Source organism: Phlebotomus argentipes, unplaced genomic scaffold, assembly GCF_947086385.1.
Source record: "Phlebotomus argentipes unplaced genomic scaffold, Phlebotomus argentipes genome assembly contig_5, whole genome shotgun sequence".
NCBI classification, from domain to species: Eukaryota; Metazoa; Arthropoda; class Insecta; order Diptera; family Psychodidae; genus Phlebotomus; species Phlebotomus argentipes.
The window spans coordinates 10689035-10712296 of NW_026776165.1; the positions used below are offsets into that span (position 1 = coordinate 10689035).

Genomic DNA, 23262 nt, shown 5'->3' on the forward strand with positions numbered 1-23262 from the left:
GATTAAAATAAAGCGCAATGCCTCCACGAAGCACTCAATATCTTCATCCCCTGCCATTGCTCAATATTATTATAAATATACAGCATAATGATATGCATAGTGAAGGCGAGCAGAAGAGGGAGAAAAGTTCTTGTCAGATTTATGACCGCAATATAAGATGTAATAAATTCTCAAAATTCTTTCTTCAATCTCCGCTTTAGCATACACATTCGCCCCTCTATCATGTGCAGGATGCTGTACATAATATTCAGGCTCTGACTTCAATCTCCACGCAATATTAAAGTCACACGCGATTTGCATTGTGACGTGCGATATTGAGAACGCTAGCGAAATCCTATATTTCCACTGAACACTTTTTATTGTATTCTCGATTACTATTGTTTGGCACAAATGAGAAAGAATGTGGCAAACGCCAGTAAAGCTACGATTTGAGACTGATTTGTTCTTCTGTTGGAGCTTTTCTTCGCAGAAAAGGCGCCAAAAGTCGCTGATCTTCAACTGTGTTTCCGCCGGTTAAAATGCTGGTCAAATATCCAACGCTGATGCCTATGAATAGTCCAATTAAATTGTAATACACGAAAGAGATTCGGAACAGCCAGAAAATGTCTTCTTGATCACTTGAAGATTGAGGAAAACTTGTGATCGTTGAGTTCAGAGAATCAGTGCAACCGTCGGTTCGGAAAGGAAGAGTTGGTTCGGGTTTGCTGTTTAAGCTTCCAATAATCAGAATCAGAACACTCAGAATGGCAGTCAAAGCTCCAGCTTGTGCACCCTGGAAAGATTCCTTGCTTAATAATCTCAAAACACCTTAAACCACATTTCTTACCGAACTATTGGCTTTAGAAAAAAGCGCACCAAGAATGAAGAGAGTAAGAAGAGCCGCAGCATTCAGAGTCATACATTGAAGTGTCATTTGCGCAATCATTCCCATTTTCTCAATAAAGAATACCAAGAAAATCTGAAGAATTCCCAGAATCATGACAATAATCTTCATCGTTCTGTTGGCGATATTTTGATTGATGTCTGGACGCCAATTGATGATGAAATCTTCAAAGATAATTCCGCTCATGGCGTTTAAATACGAAGAAGTTGTTGACAAACTTGCAGCAAAAACGCCAGCAATAAAGATTCCGTTGAAACCCAGAAACAGAGACGCTTTTTCTTGGATGAAATGCGGTAGAATTTGATCAACACTTCTTATAATTCCTGCTTTCACCGGATCGCAGGTTTCGTAGTTAGCGTACATTATAACGCCTAACGTTTGACAGACGAGCATTATAAACCCAAATACGGAAGCTTGAATCCAAGCTGATATTCTCATCTTTCTTTGACTTGGTAATGAGAGAAATCTCTGCAAGTTTGCCTGATTGAGTCCAAATTGATAAGTGGCAACCAATGGTAAGGACACAAGATATCCAGTAAAGGAGCTTCTGGAATTCAAGTCCATGTTCGCAATGACAATTCTTCCTCCGCGTTCGGCGGCCGCGAAGACGTTTCCGATTCCTCCGACGGCTCGGATCCCGATCGCGGCCACGACGACGCACGACGCGATCATGAGCAAGAGTTGCACGACGTCCGTCCAGAGCACGGCCTTGAATCCGCCGATCGCGGTGTAAGAAGCGCACAGCAGCGAAAGCGTCGCGACGGTGACGTAAGTGTCGACGCCAGTGACTCTCTGGAAGGTCAAGGCCGGAACGTAGACAGTCACAGGCAAGAAGAGAAGCCCAGTGAAGAGGAAGATGAAACTTGCAAGAAGTCTCACTCGGCGATTGAAGCGCAGTTCGAAGTATTTGAAGCTCGAAGTCAGTTTGAGTTCCGTAAAGATCGGCAGGAAAATCGGCGGAACTATCAAAGCCATAGCGTTTATGGTTATTGCGTACATCCAAGTGTGTGTTCCATAAGTATAAGCTTCAGCAGAGAGGCCAATGATTCCAGATCCAGTAACTGATGTGGCTATTAGCGAGCAAACAACCGGAAAAATGCTCATATTTCTGCCTCCAAGAAGATAATCGTCGACTGTCGAAGCGGTTTTGCGTGATTTGAAGGCATAATAAAGACCGATCGCGGCGGAAACAAAGAACACAATCACGAAGAAGGAATAATCCAAAAGACTAAAGTGACTTTTATCCATAACTTCCATCATCTTGCGCTTCAGATCCGTTCTGATGCGCTGCTAAATTGGCACTGCGTGGCAACAATTAGAAGATTATTATGTGACACTTCAGAGATGGTTTTGTGTTGCGCTATAATAATTATTACAGGAAAGTGGAGCATTTTGGGATTCCCTGTTAGGTTAAAAAAAAAGTTTGATTGTAATATAAAAATATGACGCTCTTAATGTGCCAGTTTTTTCACGTGATATTTTATATATTTTCCAGTCTTTTGCGTATTTAACATGCGTATTAAGTTACATAATAGTTACGCTTAGCTTAAATAGAAAATAAGGTGGAAAACGCCAGAAAAGCTACGATTTGAGACTGATTTGTTCTTCTGTTGGAGCTTTTCTTCGCAGAAAAGGTGCCAAAAGTCGCTGATCTTCAACTGTATTTCCGCCGGTTAAAATGCTTGTCAAATATCCAACGCTGATGCCCAAAAACGTTCCTATGAAGCAGTAGTAAATGAAGGGAATTTGAAGCAGACTGAAAATGTCTTCTTGATCACTTGAAGACGGAGGAAAACTTGCGATCGTTGAGTTCAAAGCGTTCATCAGAGAATCAGTGCAACCGTCGGTTCGGAAAGGAAGAGTTGGTTCGGGTTTGTTGTTGATGCTTCCAAAAATCAGAGTCAGAACGCTCAGAATGGCAGTCAAAGCTCCAGCTTGAGCGCCCTGGAAAGAATTACAAATTAGTATCCTCATTTTCCTATATTAAATACTAAAATCTTACGGAATTGTTGGCTTTAGAAAAAAGTGCACCAAGAACAAACAGCGTAAGAAGAGCCGCAGCGTTCAGAGCCATGCATTGAAGTGTCATTTGCGCAATCATTCCCATTTTCTCAATAAAGAATACCAAGAAAATCTGAAGAATTCCCAGAATCATGACAATTATCTTCATCGTTCTGTTGGCGATATTTTGACTCTTCGTTGGACGCCAATTACTGATGAAATCTTCATAAATAATTCCGCTCATGGCGTTCAAATACGAAGAAGTTGTTGACAAACTTGCAGCAAAAACGCCAGCAATGAAGATTCCGTTAAATCCTTGGAATAAGGACGCCTTCTCTTGGATGAAATGCGGTAGAATTTGATCAACACTTCTTATAATTCCAGCTTTCACCGGATCGCAGGTTTCGTAGTTAGCGTACATTATAACGCCTAACGTTTGAGAAATAAGTACAACTAAACCGAATACTAAAGCTTGCATCCAAGCCGATATTTTCATCTTCCTTTGGCTTGGTAATGAGAGAAATCTCTGCAAGTTGGCTTGATTGAGTCCAAATTGATAAGTGGCAACCAATGTTACGGACACAAGATATCCAGTAAAGGAGCTTCTGGAATTCAAGTCCATGTTCGCAATGACGATTCTTCCTCCGCGATCGGCGGCCGCGAAGACGTTTCCGATTCCTCCGACGGCTCGGATCCCGATCGCGGCCACGACGACGCACGACGCGATCATGAGCAAGAGTTGCACGACGTCCGTCCAGAGCACGGCCTTGAATCCGCCGATCGCGGTGTAAGAAGCGCACAGCAGCGAAAGCGTCGCGACGGTGACGTAAGTGTCGACGCCAGTGACTCTCTGGAAGGTCAAGGCCGGAACGTAGACAGTCAGTGGAAGGAAAATAATTCCAGTGAAGAGGAAGATCGAGCTTGCAAGAAGTCTCACTCGGCGATTGAAGCGCAGTTCGAAGTATTTGAAGCTCGAAGTCAGTTTGAGTTCCGTGAAAATGGGCAGGAAAATCGGCGGAACTATCAAAGCCATAGCGTTTATGGTCACTGCGTACATCCAAGTGTGACTTCCATATGCGTAAGTTTCCGCTGGAAGACCTACAATCGTTGTTCCGCTCACAGTAGTTGCAATTAGCGAGCAAATCACCGGGAAAAGTCCCATATTTCTGCCTCCAAGAAGATAATCGTCGATTGTCGAAGAGGTTTTGCTAGATTTGAAGGCATAATAAAGACCGATCGCGGCGGAAACGAAGAACACAATCACAAAGAAAGAATAATCCAAGAGAGTGAATTGACTTTTGTCCACAACTTCCATCATTTTGAACTTCTGATCCGTTCCGAGGCGTTGCGAAATTGACACTGAGTGTCAGCAATTGGAAAAACATTTTATAAAACTTCACGGTTTTGTGTTGTGATATAATTATGATTACTCGAAAAACGAGCTCTTTTTGCTCATCATTCGGAAAGGAAAGGTTGATTAGCAGTTTCACAATCTTATGACCTTTTTGGTGATTTTGAATTAAAAAATATTATTGGAATTCACAACGATTGAATTCAGCCAAACTCTCCTATCATTGGGCTTTATATAAAAAAAGCGTGTAATTTTGATATAAAAATATAACACTCAGAATGTGCCATGTTATTTGCACATGATATTTTTTTATATTTTCCACACTTATGCGTACTTGACATGCGTATTAAGTTACATAGAGTCTATTTGTAAATCCACACGTGAAAGCTTCACATGATCACAATAATAATGTTTATTTTTCACTACAATCAATTGTGGTGAATTTTTCTAGCATCATCGCTTTGTTTTGTATTCTGTAATTAGTTACGAATGTGCGGCATTTATTTGCATTGTCGCACACGGGAAATTATATAGAAGAAAAAGATGCTTTTCTCAGCTGTCTTGGGCTATTGTAGTAATTTGTAAAGTCAATCGTTCTCTCATTTACCTCAGCTTCATGGGGAAAATTCATAAGGAAGAAATCCCTGGAAATTGTCATTCTTCAGCGCTTCTCGTGCTGAATTTTGCCAAGGATATTTCTGCACACCGCAAAGAATCCTCAAATCGCGCTCTCGCGACGTGGAATTTGAGCTGTGCACGGTAAGACAAACATGATGCACATGAGCAACAATATTTGCAACATTTCACCAGACGGTTATTTATCATATATAAAAAATAATGCAGCCAAAGAGCAGATGTTGCCCAATGAATTTTTATTACGGGGAAAATCCTCTGCTGCTGCCGAGAATCGACTCGACTCCTCTCTGACCCAAGCAAGGAGCTCTCGAGAAGCGCCCAAGAAGTTTGGGTGCGGGTGAGGAAATGGGCGGGAAATCCTCCAGTGTTGTCGCAACACAGGACAAAAAAAGGCGAAGAGGGTTGGGGGGAAACACAGGGCGAAAAAGCGCTGATTCTTGTGGAAGTGGAACATTTTGTGACAGAGGAAAAATGCTTCATATTACATACGTTCATCAGTGTGGACATTGAATCGACATTTTCTTCCTCTGAATTAGATAAATTTAATATCAATTCCCAACTGTCCTCTGTTCACATCCTGTCCACGGGAAAATACAATTACAAAGAGGCGGTTTCGAGTTACTCAAAATGCGATTTTCCACTGTATCTCCCCGCTTTCCACCCCACCCAGCCAACGGCTCTCAGTCGATGGCTTGTGAGCTTTTTCTCAATAATCTCACACACTCGCACACACACACACACACACACACACACACCATTTCCGGACGAATGGAGGGAATTTTCAAACTATAAATTATTGCAATGTTTCACATATAATTTTGGCAAATATAATAAATTTTATTTCTCTTCATTTTTACGACTCCATATCCTCCAGCATCGGGCCCTCGAAAGTATTAAATTTTCAGTGGGTTTTTTTTTCTCCGCCGGCCGCAAAACTGGGAAAGAGTTGAGCCAACATTTTTCGGGCGCATGTTTCACTGGGTGGAGAAGAACATCTCTCTCTCTCTCTCTTTCTCCAGCAACGACGGAGAGTTATTTTAATGGGATTCATGGGTATAACCGATAAATATCAATTTTATGGACCTTATTAGGCACTATTTTCACATGCACTTCACCCTGTGTTGGGCAGATTTCTTAACATTTCAATCTTGACACTGTTTCTTGCGTGGCAAAGAAGGATTTTATTTAAAAAGGATAAACAAAAACTGTGTAATGAAAGCTCAATTTGTGCTTTATATCTTCATAATATATGAATATACACATTTTTCTCCACAAATTACCGCCAGAGGGCAGCAGTTAAAACATCAAAGGTATGTAGAAATTCCGATTCTATCTCGTCCTGTGGTTAGAGTTTGAATCCAGCTTGTGGCAAATTTTCTGAAATTATTTATAATTTTTTTTTAATATCGTGCCGAAAATACTCAATTTTTGGTTATTTCGCAATTTCTATGTGGAAAATATTTATTTTTCTTCATATTTTCAGTCATCTAACGCTTTTCATACTAAAAACACTTATAAATGTGCTGTTTCTCAACGGATTTCCAAGAGTAAGGGCATTTTGGAAAGAGGAAAAGATAGCCTACAACTGTTTAGAACTTATCACTTGCGACAGATCACTCCTTCACTATAAATTTTTACACGGTGAAATCAAGTGTAAATTACATTCTTTACCACGCAAGGACACAACTTAGCTCCACTCTAAAGCGCACACACAGCGCTCCTTGCTGGAAGTTTGTGGCCAATATAAGGATAAAAAGTGACACTTCAGCTATTGATGATTGTTGATTCTTCAGCTCTAATAATCACGTTATGGCAAATTATATCCTGGATTGTGTCAGTGCCAAGCTTTCGGGATTCCGTGTGGCACTTTCTCATGAATCAATGCTGCAATAAGCAAATATTTGCACACGAGCTCCGGGGGTATTATGTGGTGCAGACGGAGGAAAAATGATCAGGAAGAGAGAGAGAGAGAGAGAGAGCATCGATAAGAACCACTTGTATGCGGTTTGAGCTGGGAAAACCCATGCGATGAGTTCCGCAGATCATCGCAATCCCGCTCTCCCAGCGCCACCCGTCCGAAAGGGGGTGGTGGTGTATATAGGAATGATAAATATTTACATGGACGGGTGGATGGCGAAGGAGCAGCGCAGGAAGTTTGGGGTGAGAGCAAATTTCCTCCACGTTCTTCACTCGTCTTTTCCCACTTCGTGGCCCTTTTTTCCATGACGCGCACAAGGAGGAAAAGTCGAGTTTCACGAAGAATCACGTTCTCCCTTCATTTTACACCATTTCTCCGCCACCCTCGGGGCACAGCTCAGCCCCAGCCCCGCCGTGACATGCCCAGCATCTCAAGTTCCTCCGCCACTTGTGCGAACTGGTCACAATGCGCGTCATCTATGCACTGTTCTGACGCGATGAAAGGGTGGCTTGACGTCGCCGGGGCCAAAGAAAGCCACAAGCTGAGTGGAAATATCATTGGATCCGGAGAAATAACATTCAACACCAAGTCAAGGGAGAGATTTTCCGCCCGAATGTGGTGTACAGCGCGTAAGAAGTACGTGAAATTCTTAATTGCACAGAGAGAAATGAATATTCCTGAAATTAAAGTTAAAAAACGTCTTGAAATTAGCCTGAATCTAGAGAATTTCAAGCTTTTCAATCGTCATAAATTTATGTTTTCAACATTTCCTTGACTCGAGACAGTTTTCACATAAAATTAATATCTTTTTCGGTATAATTCCAAGTCTTTAAGGATATTTAAATGAAAAATAAATTCTTTTTCAGAGTTTCTTTTTCAATTCTGTTCTTTTCTTGAAATTAGCAACGACTAGAATTCAATATATATATACCACAAAATTCTCAATTAAATTAAGTCTTTTTGAAAATGAATTGAAATGATTTTATTACGGAATAAAACTTAAAATGCATGCAATTTTTAGTAGAATAAAAGCTCACAGAAATAAACACGAAAAGGAGAAGCTTTTAATTAACTATCATTTTACTTAATTCCACTTCACTCAATTCAGCATTGGCTCAATTTTGGGGTGGAAATTGAAGCTTAGCGTGTTTATTGTTCAAAAATCAGGCAATAATAAAATTTTCCCGCAATTGTTCAGAAATTTGCGAAAGCACAAAAATCACTGGAGTCTAAATTGTCTGAATGAGTCGTGATAATCACTTTAATCTGCAATATGGCATAAATAGTTGGAAAATCCTCGCGTGTCGACTGGCTTTTTTCGCGCGCACGCGAAAAACCCAAAATGAAAGGCATTAATTGTATAAAACCAGAATTATTTGGGTGTGTAATGCCAAAGAGGGGGTGGAATTTTATACTAATTGTTAAACACTGTGCCCGAGTTGTATGACAATCTACAACAAATTGTCCGTAATGTTGAGGCCGAAAATGGTCAGATGGGGGAGATTTTCAGTGAAAATTGGGTGAAATATGTTTAATAAAATTGTCAGAAAATCACTTTTGTCGACTGAGTGTGGGTGAAATGTATGGCAGAAGTGGGGATAAATTGAGGGTGGTTTTTTTTTTTGAGAATTTTCCTTTCTGCAGAAATTGTCACATTGAATATTTTCATTCCAGAGGATATTGAATTTTTGTCTTCTGCCTCGTGCCTCTGTGTTCTCATTTTATTAAATAACACTGTGAGTAAATTGCATTTACGATGCTCTAGGAGCTTTTTTTTTGCGCACTCAAACCCCAAAGTTTCGGGGCGGGATTGTCCATCGCGCGCCTCGGCATCCTAAACTTCGCACAGGACAGTGGAAAATTTATTCTATTCCCCACTTTATGGGCGCATGCAGAAAAAAAAAAACGGAATGGCAGAGCGGCAACGGAGGATGACAAGGACGAAAAAAAAGGAGAGAGAGAGCAACATCAACCACTCAACGCGTTTACCAATTTATTTAAAGTTTATCCGCATGACGGGTTACATCCAAGCATCAACTCGGCGAATGTAGCTGAAATGTTTATTGCAGCATTACTCAAATGCCACGGAATGAATGCGATGGGGAGGCCAGTTAGTTTACTGCTTGCTGACGTGCAGATGCAAAATGCGGGCGCAGTGGGTGGTGGGCGCTAATGCCGCGTGATGGTAAAATGTTGTTGCGTCAATCTAATAAACGACCTCCGCCATGGCGACTTCTTTTCAGCACACACACTTCATCCATGCATCACCTTCGCTTCACTTTTGATCCCCCTCGAAAAGCATCCGGTTCGACGAGCCAGATTGCTGGCAATTTTACTGCTGGAATTGATCAAAAATCACTTTGGCGTAATGATAATTGGGCCAAGTGTGCGAAAATCAGCTTGAAACATCTGCAAAACAATCTCTGCCGGCCATGAGGACTAATGGTAGTAATTGATATTGCAATCAGCTCGAGACATCTGTGGTCTCGTTGGGGATTTTCCACCGCATAAATTGATAATCACAGCCAGATGAAAATTGATCCTACGTGCGTTATCATCTAATGTATCAGCTCTCACAGTCCCATTGTGGGAATATGCAATTAAGATTAAATAATGGCAGAGTGAGCTTTAATTAAATAGTTGTCCGCAAAACGCAAAAATCAATAGCGTCCGAAAGCGCTGCTTCGAGGGGGTGGAATTTTCGGGAGGGGGGGGGGTGGCGCAAGTCTTTATGGGTGTCGTGGAACATAAAAGAGAAATCCAAAAGTGGATAAAATCCAATTTGATGGTGTAAGTGGCGAGGATGGGACGATATCTTCCTCTTAACTGTTCGGATTCCGCTCTCACTTCCTCGTCCTGCGCCAATAAACCCCGCACAAGCAATCGCAGAGCATTGAAACCATAACATAGATATTGACCTTTGATGAGTTCGTGGTGGAGGCGAAGGTGGAAAAGAAATTTGTGAGCATGAACTTTGGCCGCCCCTCAATAGACCCGCGCGCCGCCAAAGTTTATTGGAAAGTATTCTGTTTGAGAAACTTTTTCCCAACCACATCGCGAACTTTGTAATTTAAATATTATAGACCTTCCACATTACAACACACATTTCCACCCTGATTACGACAGCGTCCAAAAGGAGGGTGGAATTTCAATTCTTGTCGTGAACTCCAAACTCGACCAAATCGCCACGAATCGTCGAGATGAGGAATTTGACTTTCAAATTAATGATTGCCCAGCAAAGTTTCCATCAATAAATGCTCCTGTTTTCAGTTCATTAGCGAAACCCGCGCTAACTCTATGGCATAATTAGTTTATGTGAAGTCCCAAGGGTTGAAAGAAGCGGTAAAGAACCTTAGAAATCACGGAGAAAATGAATTCATAGTCGTTTTGTACTTCTTCTGCAGAAACTTCACATTAAGAATCCGCGTCGAATACAAAAGACGCTTTCCATTTGATATTAGAAATCATGATTTTGATTTTTATTTTTCTACAGACATCAATAATTTTGTCTAAAGAATTTGACATTTTGCTTCGAAGTTTCTCAATACAGAAGAATTGCATTAAAATGGGCGGAGCTTGCGAATGGGCGGAGCTTAGGGAATTTATGCTTGACAGAGATTCTCTGCAACATCCGATGTTTTAAGACTGAAATGCAAATTCATGGAAATTGACGTATTTTCATTACGCTTTTCCTGATAACTCGGAATAAATCATACTCAAACGACTCTCGGAAGCCATCCATATTCAATGCTTATTCATGAACTGGCAAAATCCATCGCTAAGTCTTCACCCATCGTCAGAATTTTGCCATTGTTAATGTAAGAAGCATCCCGATAGTGCATAAAGCATGAATTTGACTAGTAAAATATTCCCTTTCTCACCACAATCAAACTTCTGCTCAGCTTGAGCAAGTTATGACGTTCCTGTGGGAACTTTTTCCTACTTGATGTGCGGCTTCGCCTCACAGATTTTCTCCCAATCTTCGCCGGGGTGATTTTCATTCGATAGCGCAAGCACAATAAATCAGTGGCTTTTCGAACTTTCACTCCTTTCCGCGCACTCTGTGGCGGCGAGAAGAAGAAAAAAAGAAGAGCGAGAGTCGGTCAGGAGAAATGTGGTGAGGAGTTGAGATAAAAGGACTGCCTGATGGTGAAGAATTAATGGAAGAAGGATGAAGCAGCACTAAATTGTGCGATTTCCCTTTTGGCGGCGCATTTTATAAACAACAACACAAAATCGTGATCGTGAGATCATTTTCCGTATTTGGATTAACCCTCGCTTTTTCTCTCTTCTTTTTATAATCCCGACACTCTTGCCCGCCACACTCGTGATTGCTGTGAGTTTGTGTGGCAGAAAGAAATCCATTTCACTGATAAAGTCGACTTCATTCCGACTGCAAAACCCCAAAAGAGTCGCTCACACTGAGCAAATACTCGCATTGCCACTCATGATGTATTGATAAATAAATGTGTACACATCTGTATTTATTAAGGGCGAGAAGGGAGATAGTCTGTGATGAGAAAAAAGAGTGATGATTCAATTTCTTGATTAAATAAATTCTCCAAATGGAGCAAATCTGTTATTCTTGTCCTGTCGCAACGCCGCTTTAGGGGCGCAAATTCACTTGTTTATACCGAAGCGCTTCAATATCATTATTAACTTTCACGGAAATAGACAGCCAATGAATATTCACATGAAATATACTCCAAAAAACCTACACATCACGCTTAACAGAGTCACTCATCTTGTGACTAATGTGTTCTTTCGCGCAGAATTTTCATAAACAAACAATTTGGCGGCATTCATAAAGCCCCAAAGCGATGTTTTTTTTTCTCCCTCTCGCGGTATCTTGAAAATAATTTTTCAACCACCCATCAATAAATATTCCCCAGCCAATGAATAAAATCATATCACTTGTGCCAAGAAGTGTGCGACAGGGCGAAAAAAAATCGATTGGTTGTATGAAAAATCCTTGCAAACATCCCAGGCAAATCGAGAGCGCGCCTGAAGAGAAATCACGGATCATTAATCACTCTAGGACACGCGAAATATCGTAAAATGCAAATTATTGACAACAATTTTCACTGGGGAACTTTTCAAAACAAAATATCGCGCGTCGTGAAATGTTTAATTTTGATTAATCGCCCTTGATTGAGAGGCACATTTCGCCGCCTCTGGGAAATGCTCGAGAGCCAAATCCAATTTGGGTCTGGACAGGGTGCAAATGAGGGGGGTTTTTCACCAGGACGGGATAAAGAGATAAAGTCCCAAAATGGCGAAATTGAGTTTTCCCAGCCGTGAAGAGGAAACATTCCCACGCACTTTCTTAAGAGGGATTCTTAGTGTTTTCCTGCAATGCCCACGCGATGTGAAATTACATTTTACAGGAAGCGACAAAGGACTTTTCTCAGCATCATCGGTAAATTGTCTATTTTGGTGATGTCAAATGTGAGCTTTTAGGTAAAAATCGGGTTAGAATTCATTCGATTTCTGCGTATATCCAAGAATAATCAGGTATGACAACTGATTAGCAAAGATTTTCGTCTTGATATTTAACGGAAGAGACTAAAATCAAGATTATCCGACTTAAGATTGTCCTAAATCATTCAATTCATTTACTTCTGGCAAAGAAATTCAAGGGAGTAGAATAAATTCAGATCTTAAAATTAGCTTCTTTCGGGCTGGAAAACAATCAAGACTTTTCATTTCTTGACTTTAGTCACGATTTTTTCAGTTTCAGTCTTAAAAACTCAGTAATTTTCCGGTGGTACAAAACATTGGAAAACTTGTTTCTTTTTTCTTTGACACAAAGATCTAAATTTAAGAAAAGTTCCTTTCTTGTAAGAATGCGAAAACAGTCTCGTTTCAAGGAAAAATCGAAAAGATTAATTTATAACGATCGAAAAGCTTAAAATTGTCTAGATTTCGGTTAATTTCAAGACCGTTTCTGGACATTTATTTCAAAAAAACTCATTTCTTGTCTCAAGAACAAATTATTTCTTTGAGTGAAGAGATCAAAAGATGTCAAGGCATCGACATTTGTTTTGAATATGTTCGATTTTCTAATAATTTTCCAAAGAGGGAAACACAAAAGCTGCGTAATGTTTTATCCTATTCACTGGTTGTTTTAATTCCCCAGTGAGTTTTGTCAATATTTGCTCTTATAATGTCAAAAATAATTGATTATTTTTGCTAATGAGTGTTTTTGCAACATTGAACATCATGAAAAATAACTCATGTTTCTGCCTCACTCCATTTGAGTTCAATCGATTGGGCTATTGGCCAATAATTCCAGCAATGCTCACATGAGATTCATGTACAAAACAATGTTAAAATAGCACAAAATTCATGCATGTAATGACAATGCATCTGCAAACGGATTGTAGACCAAAAATCCAATAACACAGGCAAACAAGGCAATTAAATATTTTACAATAAATACCATTAACACCACATACACAGTATAATCAGTCGTTATTGCGTTGGATATTTACCGTGCTGAAGGAAAATTAATTATCTCGCTGGCTCCGCTCTGCGGTAAACTGGCAAACTTCATCTATCGCCCAGAGTTATCCCGCGATTTCACATTGTGCTAAGTGGTCAGTTGGGTGGCCGCGTGGAAGCTTCTCCGCGGAAAATCTGACGCCATCAGGGAAATGGTTTAATGCTCGCAACCTAATTATCAGCGGGGCTCCGATGAAAGTTCAATAAGGGTCACTGGGTGAATTTTCGCACCACGATGGTGGGAAAAATAATGAGATATTTATTCAGGTATGACATTCCTCTGGGATGCATGATGGATGAGCGCCAATATCGCATTAAAACCCCGTGAATAATGATGTGCAGGGGCTGAATTGGGGAGGAAAGCGTCAGAATAGCAAGACTTTTGCTGGTCGAATGGGCGGGGCTTCCGAAGGGGCGGGGCTTCTGCAAACAATTTCCTCCGCTCTGATCAGTTATGATTTGAGTTTCATAACTCCGTGAACTATTATTAAATGCGAATTCATTGCGGTTCTCTTGAATTGCACTGCAAACTCTCTATCTTTACCTCAGGCTTTGGATTGTTCGGCACTCACCCTTCGCTTTGCCATCGTCCCTGTCCATTGCTTGCCATATCAATGATGAGCGATGCTAGAGACAATGGCTGAGTCCTTGTGCAATTGCCATGGATGCAGATTGAAGGAGCGAAAGGGATGCTCTCGAGAATGGAATCCAATATTTGATTTGGTGGTTTCATTTTCATATCAATAAACTTGTTTGTGGCTTTCGATATGAGATGTTCAGTGTCGCTTCACCCTCTATTCCACTTCAAGGGGAAGATAATATGCTCGTTAATCTGTACACCACTTCTAGCACTTAAAATTTTTAGACTGTTTCTACAATAATTCACAAATTGTTATAAGAATTCACTGAAAATCGTTTTTTTGAGCGTCTATTCTGATCATAACCTCAAAAATAACACGATGATTTTTTAAAAGACTCCAATTAAAAGCTTTTTAGATGATAAAATTATCTTTTATGAGTTGCCACTAAACACTAAATTGCTGATTCAGAGTCACAATCGTGCAGAATGCGTTTAAAAAGAACATTTTCCCAGTTTAAATTCCTCTTTTCGAGGTTATGTTTGATTTAACATTCAACATAACATAAGAATTGATGTGCTAGAATGCGAAATACTCACAAAATCCGTCCGGGAAAAGATTATTTCTGTATACAATTCAAAGGAAATCCAAAGAATCTGGATGATTAGTCAGTAAAAGAAGCACACAAGAAGCGAAGATTGTAAGTTTTTTCAACACTTCCACTTCTAATGTACTTCTTATGAGCCGTACACCACTTCTCACACTATATTTTCTCCCCCTTGTTCCACTCGTCTCTTTGAAATCCTGCACAGTTACGCAGGAAGTGGTGTGTGATTGCTCTAGGAAAAATCAATTTTCATTATCCAACACCATCTGAATGGTCACGTAATTCAATCTCTATTTTAAAAAAGAGCAGTTTAGAGGGTTTGTTTGTCACAGCGCATCAACTTTTAATGGCAAAACCACTTATTCCAATGACCTCTAACCTCTTGCCCTCCGCCAAGACGCTTGGACGTGAATAGTTTTTGCCCACCAGCGCAAAACTATGAGATTGAGGTGAAATAGAGTTTTAGCTGTGTGGGAAAATTTAATTAGCAAGTAATTTTTATCTCGTGCGGTTTCTAGGGGAAATTGTGGGAATTTTAAATAATTATCCGTGACAGAAAAAGTTTTAGATCATTAAGCGTGGAAAATTATATAAGATTTTCTCTCTCTTCCGCTAGAAAAAAACACACCCACACACACACACATTCTTGGGTGAAGTAATGCAGAAAACTTTTGGAATTCATGGATTACAATGGGAAATTCAGCCACAGTGCATTCTTACGGTTTTCCCCGCATTTTGGGGTGGCAAATCGCCCAACGAACAATTCCTGGAGTCTTCGCCGCACAAACAGTTTAATGTTGTGCCCGTGCTGGAATCGTTGCAACATAGCAGAGGATATTGTGCATATTTTATAACTGGGGGAGGGCGAAGGAGGGTGAAAAAAAATGGGCAAAAAGTTGAATTCACAGAGAGTCTCAGCATGAAGCTTCCCCATTTTTATCTCACATGCTTTAGTGTGCGGCATTTTTTGCATTTTCCTCAGCTATTCATTTGCTTCCAATTAAATGCTACAACTTCAAACCACATCAAAACTCTATGAAACTTTGTTTTTTTCATCGCAGCCATGACGTCCTGATGGAAAATGCAGAGAATTGTGCGGTGAATAAGTGTTTTTTTTTTTTTGGGCGACAGCGAAAGTGGGTGGATGTTTTTAAAGAAAATTCTGCACTCAGATGATTTTCACACTGAAGTTTGCGTTATAAATATATTTCAGACAATGATTGCTTGGCACACTTTCGAGTTGCAACAAAGGTGAAACTCTGATTTGTCATCAATCAGAATATAAAATCTTGCATCAAGGGGGAGATATTGTAGATCGATGAGTAAAATGATTCAATATTTGCATATGATTTAACAGAAAGGATTTTTAATTTTATTCAATTTATGTTGCAGACAAATTCATCAAAAGTAATTTTCTAGGTTATTTTTTTAGTAATTAAAGTAAGATTTAGTAAGCAAATAACCTCCAAAAACATAATTTTTGAAAAATTTCCAGAAGATTGTTTGAAAGCAGTTTTTATTGAAAATATTGATCGATAACTTTCCAAAGTTGTCAAATATACTTCCAGGCTGATAAAATTAAGATTGTCTACATATAAATGCAAATTTATCACTAATTTTTTTTTACATTTTCAGTATAAACTCTGGCTGGTTATATCAGAAGTTCTCAGTGATTTCTTCTAAGACTTTCGTAAGACGATCAAGGATGTATTTAAATTCTAGAAAAGCTGCCTTGCACATAAGCTCATAACTTCCTTCTCTTCCTAATGTCCACTGAGGAAAATTCCCTTTAAGGTTTTTATTCTGGAAATTCAACCAAGCATGGCATGTTTGAAAGCCGCTCGTCGCACTCAAAGAAACCCCCGTGAAAACTCCCCCGACTCGCCATGTGAAGGGTTTGTGCGGTGAGTCGCTTTCTTCTCGATCGGATGGGTCATATTGATTTATTCCCTTGATGTTTGTCTTGTATGCTGTGCTGGTTTCCTCAATAAAAAGCATGCAAGTGCTTTTTATGTGGCCGACCAGACCAACCCCTTCGTGTTGTGCGCCATTGAGCGAGTGGTGGCACTCAAATTTGCTGATGTATCCGCCATCAACACATATTGCGAGCGAGAGAGAGTGTCAAATATTTTCAGCATCCGCTGCCATGCATCTCTCGATGGGCATCTCATGGTTTTGCCCATTCACGGGGTGGAACAATGGCCACCATCTGAAATTTAGTTTATGTTTTTATGCCCTTGTTCTTCGCCTTCACATGATTGTGCCATTCTGTTGGGCACCAATGGCGCGAACAGCGCCCGAGCATCATCCACACTATCAGTCACGTTTTATGCTCATATGGCACGAATCCACTCGGATTTCATACTGTTTCCCTATAGCGCAAACAAGCCTTTTGTCACCACGTACTTCAGCCAAGGGGGAGATAGTGCGACTGAAATCATAACTTTCACAATTTGTGGGCGGAATAGAGTTGAATTCCACTTCGTTACGACAGAAAACTGTAGAAAAATTCAGAATAAGATTTTTTTCCTAATTCAAAATGCTATTTTTGAGGTTATGTTCGACTTTCAAAATGGTTTTAGTACTAAAACTAAATCAGATTACAGCGTTGACTGTTTATTTCATACTTTTAAGGGTTAGAATCCCACAAATTTGCTTGTCTCCTGACCAGGATCACATCAGGAAGTGCTGAAATGCTATATGAATGGCGTTCCCCACGCCAACTTAGCTGCCCTCTGGTGGTCTATATGTGCAGAAAATAATCAAATATGTAATTTTTAATTATTTATTTAGAAAATACTTCATTTATGTAAATATTTCGCTGAAAATATTCAATTTTTGATTAAAATAATCATTTTTTATTGAAGTTATTTTGGTACATTTTTACACTTCTTCCGTAACATTTCCCCCTTTGGATTTTGCCATTAACTTAATGTAATTTCATGCGCGAGCTTTGCCAACGCCAAATGAACTCACTTGTTAATCCCATAATAATTGTAATTGAAATTCAAAGGTGTGCTATAAAAGTGTCAGCACGCGTATGAATTTACAATAAAAATTCCTCTCGTCGCGCAGTGCTTTTAGCAAAAGCACGAACTGTAAATTATCGTTGGGTGAAAAAAGTGTCCGAGAAAGTTTTTTCCACGCTATTTAGCCCTATTATTTCTACGCTCGAGACTCGCTAAATATCTTGGGCTGTCCAAATAAAACAATTACACTGCGGAAGGCGTCAATTATGGAAGGGGGGGCGGCGGCGGGAGAAAAGTTTTCGCAACTGCCGGTTGCCATAATGACGGGGAATTCACTTCGCATATCATCGCTCAAAAATTATGGCGCAAGCAAAAGTGGGTGACGTCTCATACTTCGCGCGCTCTGAGACTCTCCAACATTTGTTATTGTGTACTTCCTTCTCTCTTGTGCCACAATGCAGAGGCGAGCAATAGATCATATTTATGAATGTGTGTATACGCGTGAGTGGCGCCTAAAAGGAATGCGATATCGCGCTGAGAGAGTTGGGCAGAAAAAAGAGCGCGCCAAGGATATTTGACACCCCTTTTGCCGTCGCGTCACCAAATCCCATCCAACTGGAATGATGTTTTCGACAGAGTGGCAAGTTGTCTCTCCCTCTGGGTGTAAAATGGGGAAACACACGACTATAAAGTGTTAGCATTGCCTCTATCGCGATTGAAAGTGCCCTCAGTGCGACTGTTTTTCTGGCTGATTTCCGTTGAGCGCGATGCCATAACGGCCATTCGCGCTAATATTGGAGGAGATTCAATCGCGTCAAAAACATGCTTTATTTAAATTGAATGTCTTCTCGTGCCATTCAAGTGCTGCCATTTGTCGCCCGTGCAAACAGAAGGAAAAACCATCTCTTTTCTTCGTCCCATCGAGAACTTTGACGGTCTTTTTGCCATCTTCTTCTTTGCCCAACTCGGAAAACGGCCCAAAAGGCAACTCTCGCGTCATAAAATGTTTTGTTCGCAACTCTTCACTCACTCTCGCGACGCTGTTCGCTCTTTAAACGCTTAACTCATCGCATACGCTTGAGCATAAAACGGGCACAACAAACAAAGTCATTTCACTCCTTCGTCGATCCTTTTCATAATTCTCTGCCCCTTGTATATTTACTGCCAACTTTATCAATGCGTCACGCCGTGAGAGCTTCTTCAGCACAAAAGTGGCCAATTTATAAGCTCTCAGTGAAAGGCGCTGAGATAATGGATGTCTCAGGCATTAAGGACATTGCTGAAGAGTGCTCAAGGTAGACTTTGGAGGGAAATGCCGAGAGACTCGTCACGCGAATATTGTGAAGAATGGCAAATGGCTTTCTCGCCGCTGATTAAGAGTCGCACAGTGAAATCATAAGCGGAAAGCAATGTTGCGATAACTGGTGACAAAGAGTATTTCTGCATATCACAAAGGGCAGATATTATGGTTGGCAGTGGTGTACAACTTCACGGAAGTGTTTAGGAATTGGAAATGGTAAAATATATCGAATATATTGAACAAATTGAGGCATTTTCAGACAGTTTAAAGTTCTTAAGACGGAAAATCTGGATTACATTTGTGATAAATCCAGAAATTTGTGTAGGAAACAATTGAAGAAGTCTAAGAAATGCCTTCAAATACGTTTGGAAGTGGTGTACAGATTTGTGGCATATTATCTCCCCCTTGGCATATCACAATTTGGTCCAGCGGAGAAATAATTATGCGTAGTGTCGAAATGCTTTCAGTGAAACACAGTCAACTATCCGTGTCATCAACTGAGGAGGAGATCTCAAGCGTCACCACAACAAGTGATGATGAAGATCAAGTTCAAAAGCTCGATCAGCAGCGAAGCTTTGACGAACAACCTGCAATTGAGTCTGTATCTGTAGAAACTTGCTCGAACATTAGTGAAAATCCACCAAATCAGCAAGACATTAACACCGACAATAGTAAATATCGTGAAATTCAAGTACATTCTGTCCAACAACTTTATTAATGGCTTCTTTTCAGCTGCAGAAACGCCAAGATTCCACAAAGTCAGAGGATGTATTCTTCTAGCTTCAGCCCTAATCATTGTGATGGTAGGAATTCTCGCCGTGACCTCACTTCTACCTCCTCCTGAGCAGCCTGGCTCTGGCAACACAACTCTCAGGTTGATTTCCCGTGCAGAATGGAGGGCTAAACCACCGAAGATGCAATTGAAAGACTTACAACTGCCAGCAAAGCGGATTATTATCGCACACACGGACACACCTGAATGTGAAACTATGGTGAGAATAACATTAGGAACAGCGCAAGAGTAATTAGAGTTAAATGGAAGCTGTTATGGGTCGTTTTGAGCTTATATAAAGCTGATAATTGGATTACTTTTCTTAAAATCCGTTAATTCATTCTCTGTTTTTAAAATTCTATGAGAATCTTTCCAAGAGATTCTCAGCTTTGATAGCCAAAGGGAAGTTAATATATAATGAATTTCTGTAAGAATCCACTCTAAAACCGCTTTTTTGAGTATATTTTTCGATCATAACCTAAAAATATCACTAAAATCTCTTTAAAAACTCGCTTTAGAATATCTTAAAGCTTTCTAGATCACAAATCGACTGTTATGATTTAAAAATGAACTCAAAATTGGTGGTTTAGAGGCACAATCTACCAGAAAATATTCTAAATAATTGAATATTTTTGAGGTTATGTTTGATCGTAGCACAATTTGCAGTGTTTCTTGGCATCAAATGTGTAGAATATCAATCTTTATTGCATGAAAGTGTCTAAATCTACCAATGACCAGCGTTCTTGTCGATTTGAGTATAAGAATTGATGTGCTAGAGTGCGAATTACTTCGGGATCCATTTCCCAAGATATTACTTTCCTTGCAGGAAATCTGTTCGGCTTCTGTGCGCTCAATCCAAGAGTATCACATGGAAGATCGCGACTTTGGTGACATTGGCTACAACTTCCTGGTTGGCGGCGATGGATCGGCTTACGAGGGCCGCGGCTGGAGCAAGATCGGCGCCCACACGAAGGGTCACAACGAGGGCAGCATCTGCATTGCCTTCATTGGGAACTTCCAGAAGAAGAGTCCACCAGAAGATCAGCTGTTGGCGGCCGAGGAGCTGATCGCGTGGGGATTAGAAGAGGGCAAGCTGAGCAAGGATTACAGGCTGTTCGGGCACTTGCAGCTCATCGCGACTGAGAGTCCGGGAGCCGCACTGTATCGCATAATTACAGCGTGGCCTCATTGGTCGTCAGGCGAATAAAATGTGTGGCAAAAAGTCGGCCAATCTGCATAATCCGAGCAAATATTCAATATGTGGGCGTCTGTGCATGGCTCCGAACTAATGCTGAACTCATTTATTATCGCGCTGTGGTCATAGAGTATTAAAATAGATAGCCAGTGTCCGCATGAATGACGAGAAGCACAGAGTTCACGCGAGAAATCTAGCCTGATTGATGGCGCCCGATAATTTATCATCCCATTTAGCTGGACGTGTTGTTTGCCCATTGGCCCGCATCCCGGCGCGCCCGCGCGCTGCCTGGCCCACTCTGGGGGATGCCAGAATGCATTTTTAATACACCATAACAAAAACAACATCACAATTTTCACCATTTCACCCCGCAAACCGGCAGCCGATGACCATTTAAGCGCGCCCGGCAATGCTGGCGCTAATTTATTACTTCTGGCCACATTAACTATGCTGTGTGTGTGCTTTCAAAATGTGTCACTGTCAGCATTTCGAGGGGCGCTACGGAGGGGTTGGGGCTGATGCTATCATCGCAGATAAAATTAACGTTTTGTCTGTCGCTTTTTGGTGCCTCTTTTCCACTCACTCCGGGACATTCTTTTTCATCCGCGCGCGCCAAAGCCATTTTCATGGGCACCAGCGTGACAATTATTAAATTTGTCAACAATATTTTTCCCCACCCCCCGACAAAAAGCCGCGCAAAGAAGGGGCGACAATGCGTTAGATTGATGCACCGAAAAAAAACCTGTCACACGCTTTTCATGACGACTTTAAATGCAGTGCTGAAATTGATCTGGACATTTTGATGCATTTTTCATCCCTTCTCACACTTTCAGTGCTTGCATTAGGAAATTGCGACATTTGAAGCTTCCTGGACGGGTATTGGAATTTAATTAGATATAAATTTGAATTTTCTCCTCACCAATTATCGATTTAATCCATGTCACACACGAGCTTTTATATCTGTTGCTTCCGCAACAGTGCAAAAAAAAAGTACAATGGCAGTTTTTATTAGTAATTTAATTAAAAAGGAAAACCCTCTGCCATTTCGACTGGACGCACAGAGAGAGGGAGGAAAAAGCACAGAGAGTTTCCATTGGAAAATTATTGTCAGTGAGGTAGAAAAAAAAGGAGGATTTTATCGCCTGACATTCCCATCAACTCGCAATCATTACGGACAAAGTGAAATTGATTTTTATTTCTTGTGCGTCCTTCTGGCATCTCTGTCCTCCGCACTTTTCCCAATTTTCCACCATCCGCATGTAATGATAATGATTGAGCTCATAGGGCATAAATACCGATTAAATTGTGAGCTCTGCCAAAGCTCTCCTCGGATTGCTCATGCTGAGCATCTCCCGACTATTTCCCTCGAGATCCGACTAAGGCCGGGCAGTTACTCATCCGAGGCGCGTAGCTTGAGTTCACTTCCTCTCTTGGGTGTGTTTAGTTGGAGGAATTACTGGACCGAAACCAGGGGGAAGTTGATGTGCCACAAATCCGTACATCATGTTCATTCTCGCAGATTTTGTGCAGAATTAGCGATTTTTTCGATTCTTTTACTCTTATCAGCCATTTATCCAAAATAATTTTATAATTGATATTTGAGAGAAAGACATGATTTAAGACGCCAGAAGATTTACTTCTGACATTTGAAGGTAAACAAAAGCACAGTTCGAAAACAAAGTTAAAATCATAGCTTGCAAAATCTGTAAAATAATTTCAAAATGCAAGCTCAAAATCTCTAAAACAGATTAAGATAAGTTTTCCTACTAAAAACTCCCAATGGAACTCAAATTAGCGCACTTTCGATACTTCGTAAGACTTCTGCTGCGCTGTACACCATTTCTGTGTCCTCGACGATGTCCGAATTGCAACACTGAATAACGAAAAAAAAACATCAGGACAAAGTTTAGCCGTTAAATGCCATCACGTGAGTGAATTGCTTTTAATTTAACATCCCCTCGTTTCCAAGCTCATATCTGTCCTTGAGTGGTGAAACTTCAGCACAAAGCAATATCAATAAACCGAACTGGAAGTTTGCTCGCCTCAGCATGTGGAACATGGCGCAATGTCACTACTTGAGCCTCATTCAACATCATTTTCCTCTCGGTACACAAAGTGAGCCAGACAATGGCGAAAAATTATTTATGGAGGCACAAGAGCAGAGCAAAAATAAACATGCTCAACTTTGTTCTTTTTCAAGTACACTCGGCAATTAATTAAAGACCGAACACAAGAGCGCCTCAAATGGGATGTACAAGTGCCACCAGATGCCGCACTCACTCCATCTTGGGCTAATTGTGATAATGCGCGACATTAAAATATACTAATTGTGCAAAAACTTATTCATGAAGTTGGGCATTTATTCTATGCCGTTTTTCACACACTCAACAATCGCTTTTCCGCAGATTTGTGCCGTGTTTCGCTACTTTGTGACACCGTCGCTTTTTTTCCGTGTGACAGCGTCTTAAGCAGATGACTTAATTATTTATGTTTTAATTAGATGAAAGGAATTAGATTAAATTAAATTAATTAGATTGAGTAGAGAATA

The 23262-nt window shown here is 40.5% G+C and overlaps 3 protein-coding genes across 3 annotated transcripts; 1 reads left to right on the forward strand and 2 right to left on the reverse strand.

Annotated features, from left to right (window-relative positions):
* Positions 1-421: 421 nt before the first annotated feature.
* LOC132255991 (sodium-coupled monocarboxylate transporter 2-like) lies at positions 422-1858 on the reverse strand. Its single transcript, XM_059752168.1, has 2 exons — positions 827-1858; positions 422-772 (listed from the first exon to the last, which is right to left on the reverse strand). Exons 1-2 carry the CDS (start codon positions 1856-1858, stop codon positions 422-424), a joined length of 1383 nt encoding a protein of 460 aa, XP_059608151.1.
* A 606-nt stretch (positions 1859-2464) lies between these two features.
* Positions 2465-14026, reverse strand: LOC132255992 (sodium-coupled monocarboxylate transporter 2-like). Its single transcript, XM_059752169.1, has 4 exons — positions 13866-14026; positions 11106-11182; positions 2886-4243; positions 2465-2827 (listed from the first exon to the last, which is right to left on the reverse strand). The coding sequence occupies exons 1-4, from the start codon at positions 14024-14026 to the stop codon at positions 2465-2467; spliced, it is 1959 nt and encodes a 652-aa protein (XP_059608152.1).
* Positions 14027-19204: 5178 nt separating this feature from the next.
* Positions 19205-20751, forward strand: LOC132266073 (peptidoglycan-recognition protein SD-like). Its single transcript, XM_059766908.1, has 3 exons — positions 19205-19418; positions 19480-19739; positions 20346-20751. The coding sequence occupies exons 1-3, from the start codon at positions 19205-19207 to the stop codon at positions 20724-20726; spliced, it is 855 nt and encodes a 284-aa protein (XP_059622891.1). The 3' UTR covers positions 20727-20751.
* Positions 20752-23262: the final 2511 nt, after the last annotated feature.